General features: G+C 56.6%; 8 protein-coding genes across 8 annotated transcripts; 3 read left to right on the forward strand and 5 right to left on the reverse strand.

Moving 5' to 3' along the window:
* Nucleotides 1-1,273: 1,273 nt before the first annotated feature.
* On the forward strand, nucleotides 1,274-2,901 carry F5144DRAFT_236570 (uncharacterized protein). Its single transcript, XM_066783307.1, has 2 exons — nucleotides 1,274-1,370; nucleotides 1,840-2,901. The coding sequence occupies exons 1-2, from the start codon at nucleotides 1,309-1,311 to the stop codon at nucleotides 2,516-2,518; spliced, it is 741 nt and encodes a 246-aa protein (XP_066643086.1). The 5' UTR covers nucleotides 1,274-1,308; the 3' UTR covers nucleotides 2,519-2,901.
* F5144DRAFT_572622 (uncharacterized protein) lies at nucleotides 2,336-3,176 on the forward strand. The gene has a single exon (XM_066788904.1). It carries the CDS (start codon nucleotides 2,579-2,581, stop codon nucleotides 3,101-3,103), a length of 525 nt encoding a protein of 174 aa, XP_066643087.1. The 5' UTR covers nucleotides 2,336-2,578; the 3' UTR covers nucleotides 3,104-3,176.
* F5144DRAFT_236571 (uncharacterized protein) lies at nucleotides 2,902-4,222 on the forward strand. Its single transcript, XM_066783308.1, has one exon. It carries the CDS (start codon nucleotides 3,284-3,286, stop codon nucleotides 4,091-4,093), a length of 810 nt encoding a protein of 269 aa, XP_066643088.1. The 5' UTR covers nucleotides 2,902-3,283; the 3' UTR covers nucleotides 4,094-4,222.
* A 1,721-nt stretch (nucleotides 4,223-5,943) lies between these two features.
* Nucleotides 5,944-7,950, reverse strand: F5144DRAFT_602705 (Cullin repeat-like-containing domain protein; the record flags this gene model as incomplete). Its single annotated transcript, XM_066791230.1, has 2 exons — nucleotides 5,944-7,667; nucleotides 7,740-7,950. 2 exons carry the CDS (start codon nucleotides 7,948-7,950, stop codon nucleotides 5,944-5,946), a joined length of 1,935 nt encoding a protein of 644 aa, XP_066643089.1.
* Nucleotides 7,951-8,471: 521 nt separating this feature from the next.
* Nucleotides 8,472-10,075, reverse strand: F5144DRAFT_602706 (pyridoxal phosphate-dependent transferase; the record flags this gene model as incomplete). Its single annotated transcript, XM_066791231.1, has 4 exons — nucleotides 8,472-8,940; nucleotides 9,009-9,262; nucleotides 9,319-9,665; nucleotides 9,715-10,075. 4 exons carry the CDS (start codon nucleotides 10,073-10,075, stop codon nucleotides 8,472-8,474), a joined length of 1,431 nt encoding a protein of 476 aa, XP_066643090.1.
* Nucleotides 10,076-13,871: 3,796 nt separating this feature from the next.
* F5144DRAFT_629876 (uncharacterized protein) lies at nucleotides 13,872-14,748 on the reverse strand. Its single transcript, XM_066792398.1, has 2 exons — nucleotides 14,326-14,748; nucleotides 13,872-14,275 (listed from the first exon to the last, which is right to left on the reverse strand). Exon 1 carries the CDS (start codon nucleotides 14,685-14,687, stop codon nucleotides 14,340-14,342), a length of 348 nt encoding a protein of 115 aa, XP_066643091.1. The 5' UTR covers nucleotides 14,688-14,748; the 3' UTR covers nucleotides 13,872-14,275; nucleotides 14,326-14,339.
* A 483-nt stretch (nucleotides 14,749-15,231) lies between these two features.
* On the reverse strand, nucleotides 15,232-16,060 carry F5144DRAFT_572633 (uncharacterized protein). Its single transcript, XM_066788905.1, has 2 exons — nucleotides 15,617-16,060; nucleotides 15,232-15,561 (listed from the first exon to the last, which is right to left on the reverse strand). Exons 1-2 carry the CDS (start codon nucleotides 15,982-15,984, stop codon nucleotides 15,360-15,362), a joined length of 570 nt encoding a protein of 189 aa, XP_066643092.1. The 5' UTR covers nucleotides 15,985-16,060; the 3' UTR covers nucleotides 15,232-15,359.
* Nucleotides 16,061-16,974: 914 nt separating this feature from the next.
* Nucleotides 16,975-17,779, reverse strand: F5144DRAFT_649215 (uncharacterized protein; the record flags this gene model as incomplete). The annotated part of the gene is made up of 2 exons (XM_066792961.1): nucleotides 17,276-17,779; nucleotides 16,975-17,090 (listed from the first exon to the last, which is right to left on the reverse strand). The coding sequence occupies exons 1-2, from the start codon at nucleotides 17,580-17,582 to the stop codon at nucleotides 16,975-16,977; spliced, it is 423 nt and encodes a 140-aa protein (XP_066643093.1). The 5' UTR covers nucleotides 17,583-17,779.
* Nucleotides 17,780-17,847: the final 68 nt, after the last annotated feature.

Below are 17,847 nucleotides of genomic sequence, written 5' to 3' on the forward strand. Positions count from 1 at the left end.
TGGCTCCCCAGGGGGTGGCCAACAGACGTCACTCAACAGGGGGGCGCTGGGGCCAACGGAAACAGGCCCAACCCGGCCCTGGCGAAGCGCCCGGCTGCTGAGGGTCAGGGAGCAGCCGTGTTACCCCTCACCTCTGTCAACCGGGCCACCCCGCAATTGGGAGCACGCTTTCGAGAGAAAAGCGGTGGTCTTGTGTGTTCCCGAACAGCGCGAGGGCGGTGTGCGGTAACCGAGAGGCAGTTGGAATCACAGAACCATGCCACCGGGCAGTCACAATGATTTGGACGGGTGCCGACAGACCCGGGCACATCGGGGACTAACTAAGGTGTGTTTCTGCTCAGCCCAGCAGTCTTCAATATGAACACTGCACTGTGTAAGCGCTGAGGCAAGCAAATTCCCTCTAGTCTGCCGAATATAGCTACCTGCGTTGATGACCGAGGGTAATTTGTATGCAGCGGACTAATTTTAAACAAACAGCCATGCTCTCGACAGTCCATCCAAGACATATCATCAGCCTCACTTCTCGGTCGACGGCGGTCATCGGTGGGGATTGCCCAGCGGTCGCAAGAAGCCGGGGGGCGGGTCATGCAACAAGGCCTTCGGCGTTGCAAAACCGCGAATCTTCCCCTCTCCGTTCCTGTTGGACCGTTGATCGGACCCTGACCAGAGCTACGCTAACCCCCTCACAAAAAGCCACAGCACGAAAGGGGCGCTGTGCCCCCGCCCCGGTTCCTCTCAACATGCCCTGGCGCCTTATTCCTGTTCCAAGCACCGGCTGACCGGCTGGCCCCTCGGCCGAACACGGAAGAAAAAATGGTTACGGATACCTAGCCACTATCAGACTTCCCCCTTGTGGTGATGCCGATTGCTCAAACTCTAGCGAGTGATAGGGGCTCAAGTGAAAGCCCAGCGTCCCTCTCGGGTATGACAGGAGCAGTGAACCAGGGGCCTTGTCACCAACCATCCACAAATTGAAAAGCTCGCCTGCCATGCCTCGTGACCCGACCAAGGGGGATCATGCCACACCGCTGCATTGTCCGCTCGGGTTTGGCCCCAATGTCATTCACCCCCTGCTCCACAGCTTGCCCTGGCACCCCGGTCATGTCCTTGCTCGGGTTTCTTTCTTGGCTCTCTCCAGGCGCCGTTCCCCTTGCTGGGACACCCGGTCTTGGCGAGATGCCGGTTTTCCCACGGGGGTGTGGGTGGGCGTGTGGTGACGGGCAACTCTAATTTGAACTTTTCCTTTTTTATTTTTATTTTTTTTCCCCCTCGGCCCATCCCTTGTTTCGTCTGTGACGTGCTTCGTTGATGCGCCCCGTCGACCTAAGCCCGAGAGAGGACTTTGGGCAAGGGGACGGAATGACGACCTCGTAAGTACATGTGCATACCTGGGGGGCACCTGGTTGCATAGCGCAGAAAAAAAGGAACGTTGTGCAACTCAGGTACCTCGGAGGTCTCGATCAACCCCCCACCGTCTTCATACCCAGACCCTTCCTTCATGTCAGTCATGTCTCTCTCGACGAGTTGACCTTCAACTCGTTTAAAAGCCGCTGCCTGCGCCGCCTTCTTCCTCAACACCACAGCAGTACAAATACCCCCATCCCTCCCACCCACTTCAGACTTTCTCTGAAGCGTAACTAGTTATTCGTATCCCACATTTCAGAACAATCACTCGCTTTCACATATACCTTCCCCCTGCCACAAACCATCAACCCAACCTAACGCTCAGCTCCCAACCCACTTCACCAACATCAACACCAGTATCTCCACCTCGGGAACATTCCTCAAACTCCCACAAAATATCTGACATCTACAATCTCATCCCACTCTCCCGTTTAGTCGCCCTCACAACAGTCAACATGGCCGTCAAGGAGTATCAGGAACTTGTCGACAACTGCTGCTCTTTCTGCTGCAAGGCTGTCGACTTCGGCACCCACGACTACTGCCCGGAAAGCTCCAACTGCGCCGCTTGCCCTTATTGAGAGGCCAGCATGCTTTCCGCGACAGCACAAAGCCCGATCCGCCGGATTGGGCGTGCTGCATGCAACGCCGCCAGACGCAGCACAGGCGCAGCAGCAGCATGCACGCCGTGCCGCAATGCAGCGAATATTCTCACCGGTTGAACAAGCACTTCTCTGGAGATGGCACATCTACAGCACCCCCTGAAGCCAGCCCCTCGATCCCTTTTTGGGAGCAAGAGGGGGGGGGGGGGTTGGCTGGATATGCGCACCCATTCCATCTACACAGTCTTTTCCTCATGGAAACCAGCGGGAACCAAAAGCTTCTTGTTTCTCGCCAGAAACATGAGTTCGCAGAACATCAAACAAACACCCCCTGTCGACAAGACACCACCACACCATCCCCGGATCGACGGTTGGCAAAACCAATATTCTTCGCGGGACGAGCGCGGGAAAGGGGGGGGGATCATCAGCTCGCTTCTCGCCGCCCACACCAAAATAGCTGCTGGGCGTTCATGCACGCTCACACTTCCCAATCCCACCCCCGCATGCAAGGCTGAGCCTGGCGTGGAGTGGTGCCTCCCCGGCATTGCTGCTTCCGCTTTCCTCCTCGCTCGCACATGGCAGCCGATGCACACAAACACAGCGTCTGCCCTGGCGGCTCGAAGTTGAGGCAGGGTAGTAGTGTGCGTGGGTTCGTTGTGGTCGAATCAAGGCCTGGGGGTGCTATACACTCCTCAGCAGTCGTGTTGACCCAGACGACACACAACCCGCAACCTGCAACTCGAAACCCCTTTCTCCAGTCTCGCTACGCCGGTGGCGTCACTCTCGGGCGTCTTTTCCTCTTTCTGTCTCTGCTCTATTTCCTTCTCGCAATCATGGGCCTGTCAATTGGGGCGGACCTGGGCGGATATCGGAACAGCGTTGTGGTATTGGAGGCGTTCTTCGGTGTGGGATCATCATGGACTTGGGGCTCCTTCGGCGCGTTTGCATACCGATTTCCTGATACTTCTTCTTACATGGGTGCACGGTTGGTTTCGTTCGGGGATCATCATGATCATTCTCATGGAAAGGGGGGGAGAGGCGTCCATCGGGCAAAGGGCGCAAGGCGACGTGGCGGTCACAAACAGGGCTGGCCGCCTTGAATTGGCATATACACTTCCATCGTTATTGCTAGCTAGCAAGGCAATCGAGATCAATCAAGAATTGAACCACACACATCCATTGGTCTCATGTGATACTGTGTATCCGTACATGACACCACAACCACACCTAGGCGAGCTCATAATGTGACCGATATCAGCATGCAAGATACACCGCCATAGATGTGTCATATCTCAACCACATCAACAGAACGCCCGAAGCAAGCCCATCCAAAAGCCACCACTCGCGTCGCCTTGGTCATGATTACCCTGCCTTCCCTCCCCTGCCCTCTCTCCCCTGCTCTCTCTCCCCCTGTCTCCCCTGGCCCCCCTGTCGGCGTCTGCCGTTCGCGACTCCAGCAAACGCACACACACCCCTGGCCATGCCATGCAGACTGCAGGATGCAGGACGCATTGCTGCTCCCTGGGCGTTGGACGTGCACTCCTGTGGGCGGCCGAAAACGATTGTTGAAGCATTGGCACCCCGCACAAAACGTGGTGTTGACTGGCCCGGCCGGCGTCGACGTTAAGCCTCATGCGTGTTTTGTTTCCGTTTCCAGAGGCCCGGTTGGGTTCGGGACGCGCGGTTGCCTCTCATCAGCCCCCCCTTTCTCCAGTCGCGAAACGAGTCATGCATGCACAGGTCCGAACAAAGACAGGACACTGTACGGACATCGGAGGGCGCGTCGCGAGCGACGGCAAGGGGGAGCTACCCAGCCGCACAGCACACACTGTTCAGCAGAGAAGATAACACACAGAGTCGCAAGCAGCAGCGGCGGCAGAGACCGTTTCTGCGGCCCGTGGCCTTTGCCGATACATGAGATGCCTCCTTTTGTCAAGCCATGCCGTCGTGCCCAACGTATCAACAACAACAACAAACTTCCTGATTTCATTACCCTCCCAATCCCCCACTACCCACACCATTGCGCTCACCGAACGGCCAGATCAGGCCAGGCCGGGCCAGTACGAGAAAAGACAAAATCCCCCAACTAAAAAAACCCCAAAACTGAGGCTGTTGATGATGAGAGGCCCCAGACTGACGTGGCCCAGAACCCAGAACCCAGGACAGGGCTAGCCACCCCTGCCCCCTGTCCGTCCTTCCGTCACCCTCCCTTCCCCCCCGGTCGTCCCTGGTCCCTTTCCGTCGAGCTAGCTTGGGAGCTTGGGACCACCGATCGTCCGACCCGAGCAGCGACCACGCGCCGTTGCTACATACACAGTACCACCACAACCACCACAGACCCTCTTCTTCAGGCGCCCGTCGCTAAAGGAGCGGCATCCTGGCCGTTTAGAGAGACATAGTGTACATACACTATATCCACAGATATGTATGGACATATGTAGGAAGGAGGTCCCTGTTTCCTGGGTCCTTGCCGCTGCTGCTGCTGCTGCCCCCCAATTGCACCCCCCCCCTCTCTCATGACCATGACCCCCTCTTGACCCCATGACTGCATAAAACCATGCGCGGCCGGTTTTTGCTGCAGCGTCCTCTTTCCGGACAGGACCGGCCATGGCAGGGCAGGGCAACAACGGTTGTGTGGCCCTTGCTGAGCTGCGCTTTTGTGTTGTGTTGCGCTCGCTCTGACATGCATGTGCATGCACATCTCTTCGTAAACGAGGATAACACGGGCTATGGGGGGGGTAGGGTAGGGGGGGGGGCTGGTTAAACACCGGTAGTTGGCGCACATCACATAACTACCCTCAGGGAATAGGACAAGGAGGTGGTGAGGGTCGTGAAACTGCCGGGCAATCCGGAACCCGGAGATAAGATGGTCTTGGGGGTGATGATGTTCGAGACGAGGCGGGCGGGCGGGTGATGCCGGGTTGGTTGCACAACGAACAACGGGGGGATCCGCGCGCACATGGTGGTGACGGACAAACACGGGGGTCAGGATCGGGGGTCACGACTTGGGGGTCAAAGGCTGGGGGGGAGCTTGCGAGGCGAGGGAGGCGCCGTACCAGACAACCCGACCAGCTGGGAAGGATGGGTGGGGAGGGCGGGCGAGGGCGTGCTCCCGGGTCCGAAAAGGGCGCCCGTTGGGCTTGCTGCGCAGCGCCGTGCCGCAGAGAAGAGAGGAGCGGGCGATAAGGCAGTGCCCTCGCGCGGCCAGAACAACGCCGAGTAGCTAGTCTCGCCTTGCCTAGCCTTGGTATTCTTGGTGCCGAGAATGTGTCTCATATTCCGGGCTCAAATTATCATGTACTTCGTATGTACCTCGTAGACATCGCCAATGTCATCCATGCAAAACGCCATGCTGTCATCATCCCTCCTTACGCCCAAATTGGTATCGAAGGGCCGCTCCTTGGCCCATGAAATGAAACTCGCCGACCAAGGGCGGCAGAGTAAACCGCCGGCGATCATGCGTACTAAACGAAAAACAGGAAGATGAGGCAAACAAAAGACACATTCAGGGAAGCAGGAGATGATCAGGCCACCTCCCCCCTTTGCTCCCCCACTCCGGCTCGGCCGGGTATCACCCACCGGCCCTTGAAACAACGGCTTCCCGCGCCCCGATGTCACTCCCCCGTTCCACTGGACCCAGCACCGAGACAGCGATGCTAGCCCTAGTTTGGGCTCTCGCTTGAGGCGGATCAACCCCCCCCCCCCTCTCTCCCAAGGCTGGATTGGACCCAGTATTGCGCATCCTCCCGCGCAAGCGGCTCGGCGGACAGGCATGCTGACGCAAGAAGAACCTGACGCTACGGGCCCTCCCTTGTCGAAGAGCCGTGGCTATGTGCGGGACGGAGGTCGCTAGTGCGAGGGGGGAGCGCGCGAAAAGCATGGACGGAGCAGCGGACATCACGCATCACGCCATGCCGAGAGCAGACCAACCCCGATCCGATCAATACAGCGTCAGAAACACAGCCGCAATCGCTGACTTGTCGTACTTGACATACTTGCCCTTGCCCTTGTCCACCTCATGGTACCTGTCCCAGAAGCGGATATAGAGCGGCTCGATCATGGTCTGCATGTCCTTGGCGAACATCTGCCTAACCTCGCGCTCCATGGTGTAGCCCTTGTGGCGGAGCACCATCTCATCAAAGGACGTATTGAAAGCGGAGAACTTGCCTTTGATGCTCTCCTTGTCCTTGGAACTCAGGCTTTTGAGGATCGACGCCGAGTCGATCACCATGGCGCCGCCCTGACCCGACGTGGGCCGCCCGCTGCCGCCGCCGCGGCCTGTGTGGATGACGTCGAATAGGTGCATGCTGACGTCTTTGGTGCTGTCGGCGTAGAAGCTAGCGGCCTTCTTCCGCCACGTCTCTAGCGCACCTAGGCGGCCCTCCAACAGGGCGGCGAGTTCCGAGGTCTGGATCATGCGGTCGATGATGGTGACGCAATTGGCGAGAAAGACACCCATGACAGGCTTCTTTTGCAAAAGGAGGCGGGCGCGGGCGTCAAGCGCCATCATGAGCGCTTCGATGGTGTCGCTGCAGTAGTGCGCAAAGATCTCCTTGCCGTCGGCACCGATGTCGAAGGACGCGAGACTCGGGGCGGCGTCGCCTCCTCCGCCTCGCGAAGCAGACGCTGATTTCCAATTTCCGTCGCCAAGGGAGACCATGATGCTCGAGACGGGTCGGAGGAAGTCCACCATGGTCTGTAACCGCTTCATAGTCTCGGACACGATCGGGACCGCTGCGCCATCCAGTGGAAGCGACTGCAGGCTGTTAACCCGCCTCTTGGTATCTTCCAAGAGTTCTGGCAATGAGGACTTGGCGGTTTCGCGAACCGGCTTCAGTGATGCGGCCAAAGGGTTCTTGAGCTCTCCCGTCCTTCTCTCGAGGTTGCTCGACAGCTCTGAAAGAATCTCGACAATTTCGTACGCTAGGTAACAGTCGGTGGTCATGTGCGCCTTGATATGCCCGTTCAGCTCCCTCAGTGTCCTCCCCAGCTCCACCAACGACGATTGACATGTAGCTTCGAATACCGGCCCCCAGTCGTCTCGGGTGAAGATGTTGCAAATATTCTCGTATTCGGAGACGAAGAGACCCTCCATCGCCTGGGCATACGTCCCTATCCCGCTGGTGCCGGCTCGGTAGATCGCATCTGGGACCTTCTTCTTGGCCGTGTTGGTGCTTGCCGTCGCGAGGTTCACCAGGGCCGATGAGAGGTACTGTGACCGGATCTCGATGTATATTTTTGCAATTGGCGACTCTTGGGGCACAGCACCAGCGCTTTGCCGGTAAACTCCGGCAACGAACGAGTTCATGAGGCCCAGCCTGGCGAACTTGTCCTGCGACAGCACGGGGAATGGTTTGTTTTTGGTGATGAAGTGCAGCGGCTCGATTGCGCGTGGCGTCTCATTCCTAAGAAGTTTGTCGAATGAATTCTCGAGCTGCGTGTTCCCTAGTTTCACTAGTCGTTGAAGCTCGGTGACCGTCTGTTGCGTTGATCGGAGGTTTGATGCCTTCATGTCACTGAGGGCCTTATTCAGGCGCTTGATGGACGCCAAGTAATTCGGTAGACCAGCCTTGTCTGGCCCCATCCGGATGATTTGCTCTTCGTCATTCTTGCTGTCGGCTGGCTGGCGGAGGCGTTCGATGGATGAGAGTACGGATTCGATGTCTATGGGGAGCAGCGATAGTTAGTCAACCTCCGCCGCCGAGACGACCAGAGCCGAGGCGGTAGATAACCCACTGTTGCCTAGTATTTGCAGCCTCTTTGTCTCGCCGTTCAATGGCCCCGCAACATCTCGGACACTCTTCCCTGTCGCCTCAAGCCTGCCTAGACACGCCTGGATCTTCTTGGTCAATTGCGTCGTCTTCTCCAGGCGAGAGTTGAGAACATCGACTTCGGCTCGGGCTTCTTCGTCGGCAGCATGCCGGCCGTTTGTGAGCCCGACGGCCATGTTTGTGGACCGCGGATGCGACGGGTGGTGGTGGTGATGTTGGGTGGTTCCGGGGCAGTTTGGAGTTGGTGGAGGGGAAGCTTCCGTCCTGCTGTGTATGTAATGTAAGGTACCTACCTAGGTCACAGCGCATGGAAGTAGCCGGCGGACTGAGTGAACAGGTTCCCCTGTCCAACGCCCCGTTACACCAATGAAGTCGGCCCAAGGCATTCCACTTTCAGATTGCCAAGCCTGCTTGCGGATACCCCCACTCTCTTCCATATGATAATTTTACACAGTAAGGAATATCTTCGTTTTTTGTGTTATTTTTTTTCTATCTTTTTCTCAAGCCAAAATACTCGATACTTCTAGCTCGGTAATCTGCTTGCCCACCCATAAATATCAACGGTGGATGGAGGATCCTCCTAGGGGCATATCTCGCTGGCTCAACAGCTCGTTGCAAAACATTCAGGTCTCAGTTACGTTACCCGCGTAACGACCACTAACCCACCGAGGGCAGGGAGACCGCCCGCGCCTCCGCTTCAGCAACTATCACCGCCAGCGCGATGAGCGGCGAAGAAATCATCAACGAGGTGCCCGATGCCATCTACCATCCACTCGATCTCCTCGCTGCGAACATTGTAGGCAGGCGAGATGATGATGTGGTCGCCGTTGATACCATCAGCCGACCCGTTGCCCGGATATACGCTGATTCCGTACTCCTTGGCCAACCCGCGCTCGCAGATCGTCAAGGCCACACGATCACCGGCTGGAAACGCCTCCATCGTCTTCTTGTCGGCAACGAACTCGATGCCCCAAAAGAGGCCCCGTCCTCGAATGTTTCCTACGTTGGGGTGCGCCCCCAGCCGTTCTTGCAGCCGCCTGGAGAGCAACTCGCCCATTGCCCGGACGTTTTCTACGAGATTCTCTTCGCGGATGATCCGCTGGACCTCGAGCGCTGCAGCACAGCCCGCTGGGTGACCTTGATATGTGTGGCCGTGGACGAAAACGCTGCGAGTTTCCATATTAGTCAGTGGTTACCAAGTAGGGGACCCCCTCCCATGATTGGCGGTACTCACGAGCTGCCTTTCTCGAGCACGTCTACGACGCCCCGATTCGCGAGCACGCCCGCTACCGGTTGGTAGCCGCCACCAAGGGCCTTGCCGATAGTCTGAAGGTCCGGCACGACACCTTCTTGTTCCCATGCGTGCAGAGTTCCAGTCCGACCCATGCCGCACATCACCTCATCAAGGATGAGGAGCGCGCCGTACTTCCGGCAGACAGCCTGCATCGCCTTGAAATATCCGGGAACCGAGGGAACACATCCGAGAGCCTGTGTCGCGGGTTAGCTGCCTGCGAAAAGTGGTGAATAGAAGAAAGGGCACTTACGGCGCCCACAACGGGCTCAGCAACGAAGGCGCAGACCGTCTCGGGCCCAACGGCCTGGAATTCGTCGTCAAGTTCTTTGGCCAGTCGAGCGACGTACTCCTCGTCCGTCTCGCCCGTTTCCTTGCCGCGGAAGGGGTTGCATGGGGACACCCTGGAGACGTTCTTCATCAGGAGTGGCTCGAACTTTGCCCGCCTGTATTCATGCCCCCCTACCGCTAACGCGCCCAAGGTAATGCCGTGATATGACTGCTTCCGGGAGATGAAACGGGACCTCTTGTTCTGGGCCGGGCTGAGCTCGAGGAAATATTGCCTGGCGAGCTTGACGGCTGCCTCCATTGCTTCAGAACCTAGCGCTGGTTAGCAGCGAGCAAACATTGTAGCCAGCGCCGGACTCACCGGAGTTGACGATGTAAGCACGGCTCATATTGCCGTTCGTGGAGTCGACCAGGTAACGGCAGAGGTCTTCCTGGACCTTTGTCGTATAAAAGACTGTCGAGCAGTATGGGATCGCCATCATCTGCCTCGTAACAGCCCTCGCAACTCGCTCGTTGCCCCAGCCGATACATCCAACCGCAGCACCCCCTGACCCATCGAAAATTCTACGCCCGTCCCCAAGTACAAGGTGGTTGCCCTCGCCTCCTGCCAGAGGAAGGAAGTCATAACCAAGATCTCTGTGGAGCACGGCGGATTTCGCGACTGTCCGCTTGCCATCAACGGGAGCCTCCTCGTGCGTGGGGTCAATCGGCCTTAGAACCATGTTGAATCAGTGAGCTGGGAAAGACGGCTGAACTGGAAGAATGGGTACGGGGAAAGGTTTCGATATGGCAGGCTGGTGGATGCCTCTCTCTGTATGAGCCATGGAACCCCCCGTTATATAAGCCTGCGAGACCCCTGCCCCGAAAACGGGCTACCAATGCGGAAAGGGGCTCGCCATCCTATCTACCCGCTACGTCAGCAGTCCACGCTGGCCCGGTCCTCCGCCATGCTCCGTCATCTCCCGGCTTTGAACTGACCACGCGCCAGTTCCTGGAGTCTGTTTGAGCCGAGAAACTGTGGATCTTCGGCTGATGGCATGATTCGCCGGTTCGGACGGCCGACGCAACATTGCCTACTAGCTTACCGGCTCCTGTGACGGTTAGGGACCCGGAAAGGAAGGGAACCATGCCCTTCGTTTTCTGGTTCGGGTGACAACGATGGGTAAGTAAAACAAACGATAATTCGAGTCGCGTTGTTAGGGGCGCCATGTGGGAAACGGGAGACCTGTACCACGTGCAACAACCCGCATGCGGTCACCCGCTTTCGAACGCCTCGAATTGTCAACAGCTGCTGTGCAACCATCAACTTGCTGAGACCCCTTCTCGGCCCCGGTTTTGAGTGAGGGGTAAGGGCCCAGAGCTCGACTCGGCATCCCGACTTCGGTCCATGGTCGGCTGCCCTCCCCTTAACCCCTGTTCGGGGTTCAAGAGGATCCTCCCAGTTCACCGCAAGTCACGGTCAACGTTGTGCCGTTACATCGGCCAACCCGTCCCGGGAACTCGTCTGGTTTCCGGCCCGGACTGCGGCTTCTCACGGCCCGATACGTGTCAGTCGGCGCCCCTCTCGGCTCGGTTGCTGGTTCTTCGCCTCATCCATGTGGAATTCCGATGGCCCACTCTCTATTTCAACAACACACGCTACACGTCAAATCAACCACACCTTCTTTTCCCGTCCCTAGGCTGGCACGACTGGGCACCCCATCCTCGGTTACCTCGGCGAACATTGCGGAACCATGTTTGATGACAGGGTGAGCATCCGATGCACCCGGGCCAAAGGGGAAAGGGGGAGAGGCAGTTAAAATGGCAACCTGGTCTTGTGCCGGGCCCGACGCCCGTTCGACTGATTTTACGAACCTTATCTTTGCTGGTATTGGTTTTCACATTGTCATTCCCAAGAACGCCTCCGGCATCATATTGGACATGCCTCTCCCCTTTCCCTCTGTTCATCACACGGGCTTCATGCCGATGCAAGCTCCCCTGCCAGTGTCACTTTCCGGGTGTTCCTCGGTTGATCACGCTCCTCTTGATCCCGGTTGGCCTCGTGTTCGGCTCCAAGCATCCAAGGTTATTGAACAGTGCCGGATCGTGGCGTTCCCTGTCAAGGTGTGCTATTTGCGTCGGGGCCGTTTCATTGGCCCTGCAGTTTGCTTGTCCCGGCTTGCTGCTGCAAGTCGGGTGAAATCTACATGGTAGCTCTGCAGTTCCCCAAGCCATGATTCTGCAGGTTACCTCGCCCCTGCTTTGCGTCATTGGCCGTTTTCTTGCGTTGACCCCGAGCGGGCGCCACTCGGGTGAGAGCGGGCTAAGTAATCAAACTGCCGTTTCTCATTTGACCACCGTTGATGCGAGACGACGGGTCGGCCCCCAACTATGTTCTTGAATCACGTTGTTCGCAAGAGGGCCGGTAGCAGACGGGTGAACGGGAGCAGGTACACAGGGCGTGCTTACACAGCCCGAGACAGGGCATCGGTGGCCAGGTCACACACCGGACGGATGACCAGATGCAGGAATGCCCAACCTAATTGTACTAAGTCACTGCCGCCCAAAGCGGACCGAGACTTGACGCATCAAATATCAGCGCCTTGACATGGCTCGAGCTGGTTTATGGTTTCCGCCACTGCCTGCCGGCGAACAACACGGTGGGACAAACCTGGAACGTTCGTTCGCCAACGAACTGCTCTCCGGTAATCTGGTAACCAATCGAAACGCCTAGCTAAGAAGAAAGGCCCACACCACCTTTGCTGATGTCTCGGATATCAACTGCGGACCTGTGGTAGCTTTCCGGTGATATGTTCTTGGTTAGGGGTCAGATCGGCAAGCGATGGGAAACCGTCGGAGGGGTACGTTCTTGTGTTAGGAAATTCTTGGTCTCGAGATCTATCATCATACAACATTTCATCCCAAGTTCTCCTTCTTTTTTGACTCGAACAGCAGGGCTAATGAACTTGCACAGCAGTCGCTCGCAACATCGGGCAGCATCAAACGAGGTAAACATTAGGCCCCCCCGCGTCCGTAGCTAGCACATGCGCACCTGAGTCGCTCAAGGAATTTCGGAATAACAACACTCATGTTTCCTTGGCTTCCGTTGGCAGCCGGACGGGTTGGCAGCGGAAGTTTGCGCGCGGAGAGGACGGTGGCAGACACCCTGCCGGTACCCTCAACCAAACACGCTCGTCGTTTCAACAGTATGGTTTGGGGCGACAAACACTTGCTGGTTACACGGCCTTAGTTTGGGTGGCAGCGCTCCAACCCCCCTCCACCCAATTCCACGGGCACTCTTTGGCCGGTCTACCCTCCAACTCGTTGGGCTTCACACATCCCTGTCGTCCACTGCGCACACAACATGTGGCGGACGAACTCCTTAAGAAGGACCGGTTCACGCACTCTGCAATGCAAGTCTCACTTGTGCTGTACATACCTCCGGTGTCTTGGCCTTCGGCAGCGTCCGATTCGTTCGTGTCACCGCTGAACTAATCCCCCCTTGTTTTTTGCTGTTCGAGAGCTAAACTCACGGGACGGACCAGTACCACCACGCTTGCGATTCTCTTCGAGGACTGGTCTCTCGGGGAGAATGTTTCGGTACTGAGGCCGTTTCCGATAAAACATCGGAAAGGACGGCAAGCTAAAAGGCAGATGACCAACTTCAGGAGAAGTGTCCTGCAAGCCAAACCAGTTTATATCCATCACACTGGCACCTCCGAGCGGCCGTCCCCAGTCGTAATGTGCAGGCTTTCCAGTACCACATACACGGGGGTGATAGACACGGAATCCTCCGTGTAGACAAAGGTGGATATAGAATGTGTAAAGTGACCGAAAGGATACGGACAACTTACGCCGGCTCGGGTAGAACTAGCAGCCCGCAGCCCGACGGCCCCCTCCTATCATGGCACGCAAAAAGCATTTTACTTGGTACACGAACCCGATGTCTCCCGTAATAACTAGCAAGCAGGTTGTAACTAGCTCCATTGCTGAGACTGGGAGAGGGGGTGAGACGGGGCACGCACCTACACATGAACCGCATCCGCCCGCGCAGTAAAGGGGTCGGTCATGGTGGCGGCCTGATGGTGCTCGGGAGCTTCCTGAACTGGACAGCCGACCGAGAATGTTTTAAATGCGGTGGACCGGTGAGAGCCGAGGGGTGTCAGCCTCGTCGGGGGTGGCGGCTGGGGTCGCATTTCCTTTGGCGGTGGGTGTTGTAGGTTGTGGGTATTTCCTTTTTTTTTCCTGGTCAAATAGTGTGAGCTGTCTTTTCCACGAATGGTTCAAGTCTGCTGTAGTATGGATTTGATTTGGGCGATGGGCATGGCCCGAAGTGCGGACTCGACCAGTGTCAGCGGATCTGGGTAACTCCACGACACTGCCTACGTTCGCTGTTGAAGGCAGAACCTTGGTAGTATGGGGAGTGATAGCGCCGAGCTTGTAATCTGAAGCTAGCAGGGTTTATGGACAAATGCAGTCGGGAGATGGCGGTAGCGAAAATTTGTAACGGACTGGGAAGATTGAACACGGGCAAAGTCATTGCAGACAATCTGGGATTCATCCAGTTCAAGTGTGATTAAACCTCCCCTCCATACATGAGCTTTGCTAACCAATGCTCGGGGGTTGTATGAAATGAAACTCTCCTTCCACTCCCTCCCCCGGCTCCTTCATGGCCGACTCCAGGCACTGGATAGCATTTACCAACGAACCAAAAGGGCGATGCTCCATCTTCCACTCCCATTACAAGGCCATTTTTTTTTTACGGCAGTAGCACACCTGTTGTTCTTCTTCCACTGATGACCGCATCTGCATCCCAAGCCGCGGGTTCCCCTGAAGTGTTGCTCTACATCATGTTGATGCCAGTGTTCTAGCACTGAGTGTTTACCACTCTGGTGGTCCTGATCCTGCAGTTGCCATGTCCCAAGGAGTCGGGCATGTCGAGGCTATAGGAGGGTCAGCCTTTATTTTAACGGCGGGCAGAGGGAGGGCGTACGTGTCAACCACGAATCAGTTGCATGGGACAGCGCCGGAGGCGCGGTCGACGAGAGATGTCGCCGAGTCCGTAGCCGAAGTTGCCGACTTGGTGTCGGGAACCTCGGGTTGTCCCAGGGCGGCCGAATCGGTTCCAGGAACCGCGGGGGTCCCCGGAGCGTTGGCCGAACCGGTGTCAGGAGCTTCCAAACCGTTGACGGAATCGGTGCCAGGAACAGCAGGGGTCTTCGGGACATCGGCCGAACCAGTTCCAGGAGCCCCAGGGGCTCCCAGAGCGTCGGTGGGCTTGGTAGTATCGACTGGCACTGGGCTCGCAACAGCGAGCGTGGCAAGAAACCAAGAGGCGGCGATGGTGAAGCGCATTTTTATGGTTAAGGTAGCTCAAATTTGGGGGAGACTGTAAAGCAGGTAGGACGAGGAGTGATGATGGTGATGCTTTCTAAAAACAGAGGACGACGGCGTACCTTCTTATAGATACAACGGCCCTTGAGACGTCGAGTGATAGACGCACACACCAACTCGATCGCAACCCCATTCAGAGGCGGATCTGCCTTAGCAGAACAAATAGTCATCGCACATCAGTGGCATAGATACCGCTAAAGCCGGTAGTGATCCGCCCTAGAAATTATAGCAAAACCGTCGTACCGGCGATGATAATGTGACAATGTCCCGCTGTGCCAGGAATGGAGCAGGAGTGCACTCGTCGAGGCGGGCACTAGTCCAGAGTGGAAAGGATTCGCAACTAGTTTCACATGGCAAGTTGATCGGAACTGCCCAAGTCCCGGTTTCTCACAAACACGACATATCTACCACAGTATGTACACTAAATTGAACAAGCAGAGGCTATAGACAAGTGAAATGGGAGGTGGCGGTAGCGAGAACGTGTAATAGAGATTCAGAAGAATGATGATCACCGGCGAAGTCATTGCATTAATCTGGGATTCGCCCAGTTCACAAGTGAACTAAACCTCTCCTCCATACATAAGGTTTATTAACTAATGCTCGGGGATTGTATGAAGTTTCCCTTCCACTTCCTCAACCCTTGACCATGTCCTCGACGACAGTAACACAGTCTTCGTTCCCCAGCCACGTGTAATGGCCACAGTAGCATCCGGCGCCGCGGATTTTGCCGTAGTGTTGGGAGAGATTGGGGCCGGCGATCAGGCACTCGCTGTTTGCCGAATTGACAACCCTGATTATGCAGCCATTATGTTCCACAGAGTTGGGCACCCTGTCGCTACAGGAGAGTCAGCCTTCATTTGTGGAAACAAGGACGGGGAGGAAGGACGTACCGGCCAGCCCCGTATATCATGAATTCGATCTTTTGCATGGCCTGATCGCAGTCCTGGATGAAGCTGAAATCATGCTCGGAGCAGTCGAAGTCGCACTTGGCACCGGGGTAGCACTCGGCATCGCCGGGGTCGCGTCGGACGAGGACGTCCGCCGAGTCCACAGCCGAAGTTGCCGAACCAGCGTCAGGAACCCCTGGGCTTGTGGCGCCGGGCACCTCGACCGCAGCACGATCAGGAACGTCAGGAGCGACAGGATCATCAGGGGACTCAAGCTTCTCCAAGGCGTCCAAAGTGGGCGTCTCAACTGCAACGGGGCTGGCTACGGCGAGCGTGGCAAGAAGCCAAGAGGCGGCGACTGTGAAACGCATGTTTATGGTTGAGGTAGCTCGAATTTTGGGGGGGGGGGAGACTGAAAGGTGGATGGAATGAGGAGTGGAATTCTAGAGATGCTTTGTTGGAGAACTGAGGATAACGGCGTGCCTTCTTATATACATGAGCTACATAGCGGCCCTCGCCACGTGGGGTGAGAGAGACTTTACTTGTCTCATGATTCCCACAATGCGTAAATTATACCGACGTCTTTTCAGTCTGATCGCAACCCCATCCAGACTCGATAGATCTGCTCTAGGCTATCGGACATCAGTGGTATAGACATCGTCACATCGCTGAAGCGGGTAGTAGATCGGCTCTAAGATTTCTTTTTGGGCTCTCTCGGCGGCGATGATAATGTGACCATGTTCAATCTCGCTAGGAATGGTCCGAATGGAGCGGGAGCGGCGCGCGCGGAGGCAGGCGCTAGTCTAGAGCGGAAAGGATTCACATACTAGGTAGTTTCACAAGGCAAGCTGGCCGACGGTGCTCGCCAGGCGGTGATCGGACCCGCCCAAGCCCCGAATGGGCTATATAGACAAGTGAAAATGGGAGGTGGCGGTATCGGGAACGTGATATATTCAGAAGATTGGTGATCGCGCACAAAGTAATTGCATTGATAGGTACCTAGCTACCTAATCTGAGATTCACCCGGCTCACAATTAAAATCCCCGCTTCATACATGAGGTTTCCTATGTTCAAGGGTTATATGAAATGAAGCCTCCTCGGCCCTTTCACCTGTCGTCCTTCTCCCACCTACAGGCTACAAGTGCGGAACTGCATCCCAACTCGTTGATATCCCTGAAGTTATTCCATGTCGAAGCCGGAGATTTGGCACCCAGTGTCTGCCACGCTGGTAATCCTGATTATACATCAATGGCTACGAAAAAGTCAGCTTTTGTTTGTGAGAATAATGGGTGACTAGAGGGAGGACGCACGTGTGGGCCATCTATGGCCTCGACCTGGTGTCTTCACCATCGGAAGCCACTTCACAACTGGGGGCCTGTCGCCGAGTCCGCAAGCGAAGCTGCCGGTTCAGCGTCAGGAACCGCGGTGTGGCCCCCGGTGTTGGGGACCTTAACGTCAGAATACCAAGGGGCTTTGGCTACGGGAGAGTCAGCGCTTATCTATGAAAATGGTGGGTAGAGGGAGGGAAGGCGTACGTCGAGAGGACCCTTGCTTTCGCCCCGATCCCGGCAACACAATCGGCATAAAGTATGTCCGTGGGGGAAGTTTCGGCGAGTCCACAACCGAGTCAACGGGGCCCGAGGGATGGTCCGGATGAGGCACCTGCCTCCGGGTTCTGCCAATCTCTACCCATAGAGGACGACTCGTCTGGACCTGGTCCGACATAGAACTCCTGCAGCAGCGGGGCTCGGGGGACTTTCGCCGAGTCCACAGCCGAAGTCGCCGAGTCAGCCAGGCCCGAGGGATGGTCCAGATGAGGCACGTTGGGCCCCTGGGCGTTGGCCAAACCAGTGCCAGGAAGCCCAGGGTTCTTCAGAGCGTCGGCCGTGGACTTGGCATCGTCGACTGGAATGGGGCTGGCAACGGCGAGTGTAGCAAGAAGACAAGAGGCAGCGGTGATGAGGCGCATTTTTATGGTTGAGGTGACTCGAATTTGGGAAAGAGACTGAAAAGGACCTTAGGTACCTAGATAGGTAGGATGAGGAGGAGAATGCTCGTGATGCTGTTCTAAGAAAGCGAGAACAACTGGACGGCGTACCTTCAAATGTCCTTATATACCTATATAGCGGCCCTTGCAGCCTTGCAACGCAATGTGGGTAATTAACACTTCACAAGTCTCATGATTCCTGAGACACGCACACCGACTTCCTTCCGATCGTGACCCGATCCAGAGG

Source organism: Chaetomium tenue, assembly GCF_020726465.1.
Source record: "Chaetomium tenue strain MPI-SDFR-AT-0079 chromosome Unknown F5144scaffold_4, whole genome shotgun sequence".
In the NCBI taxonomy this organism is placed as follows: Eukaryota; Fungi; Ascomycota; class Sordariomycetes; order Sordariales; family Chaetomiaceae; genus Chaetomium; species Chaetomium tenue.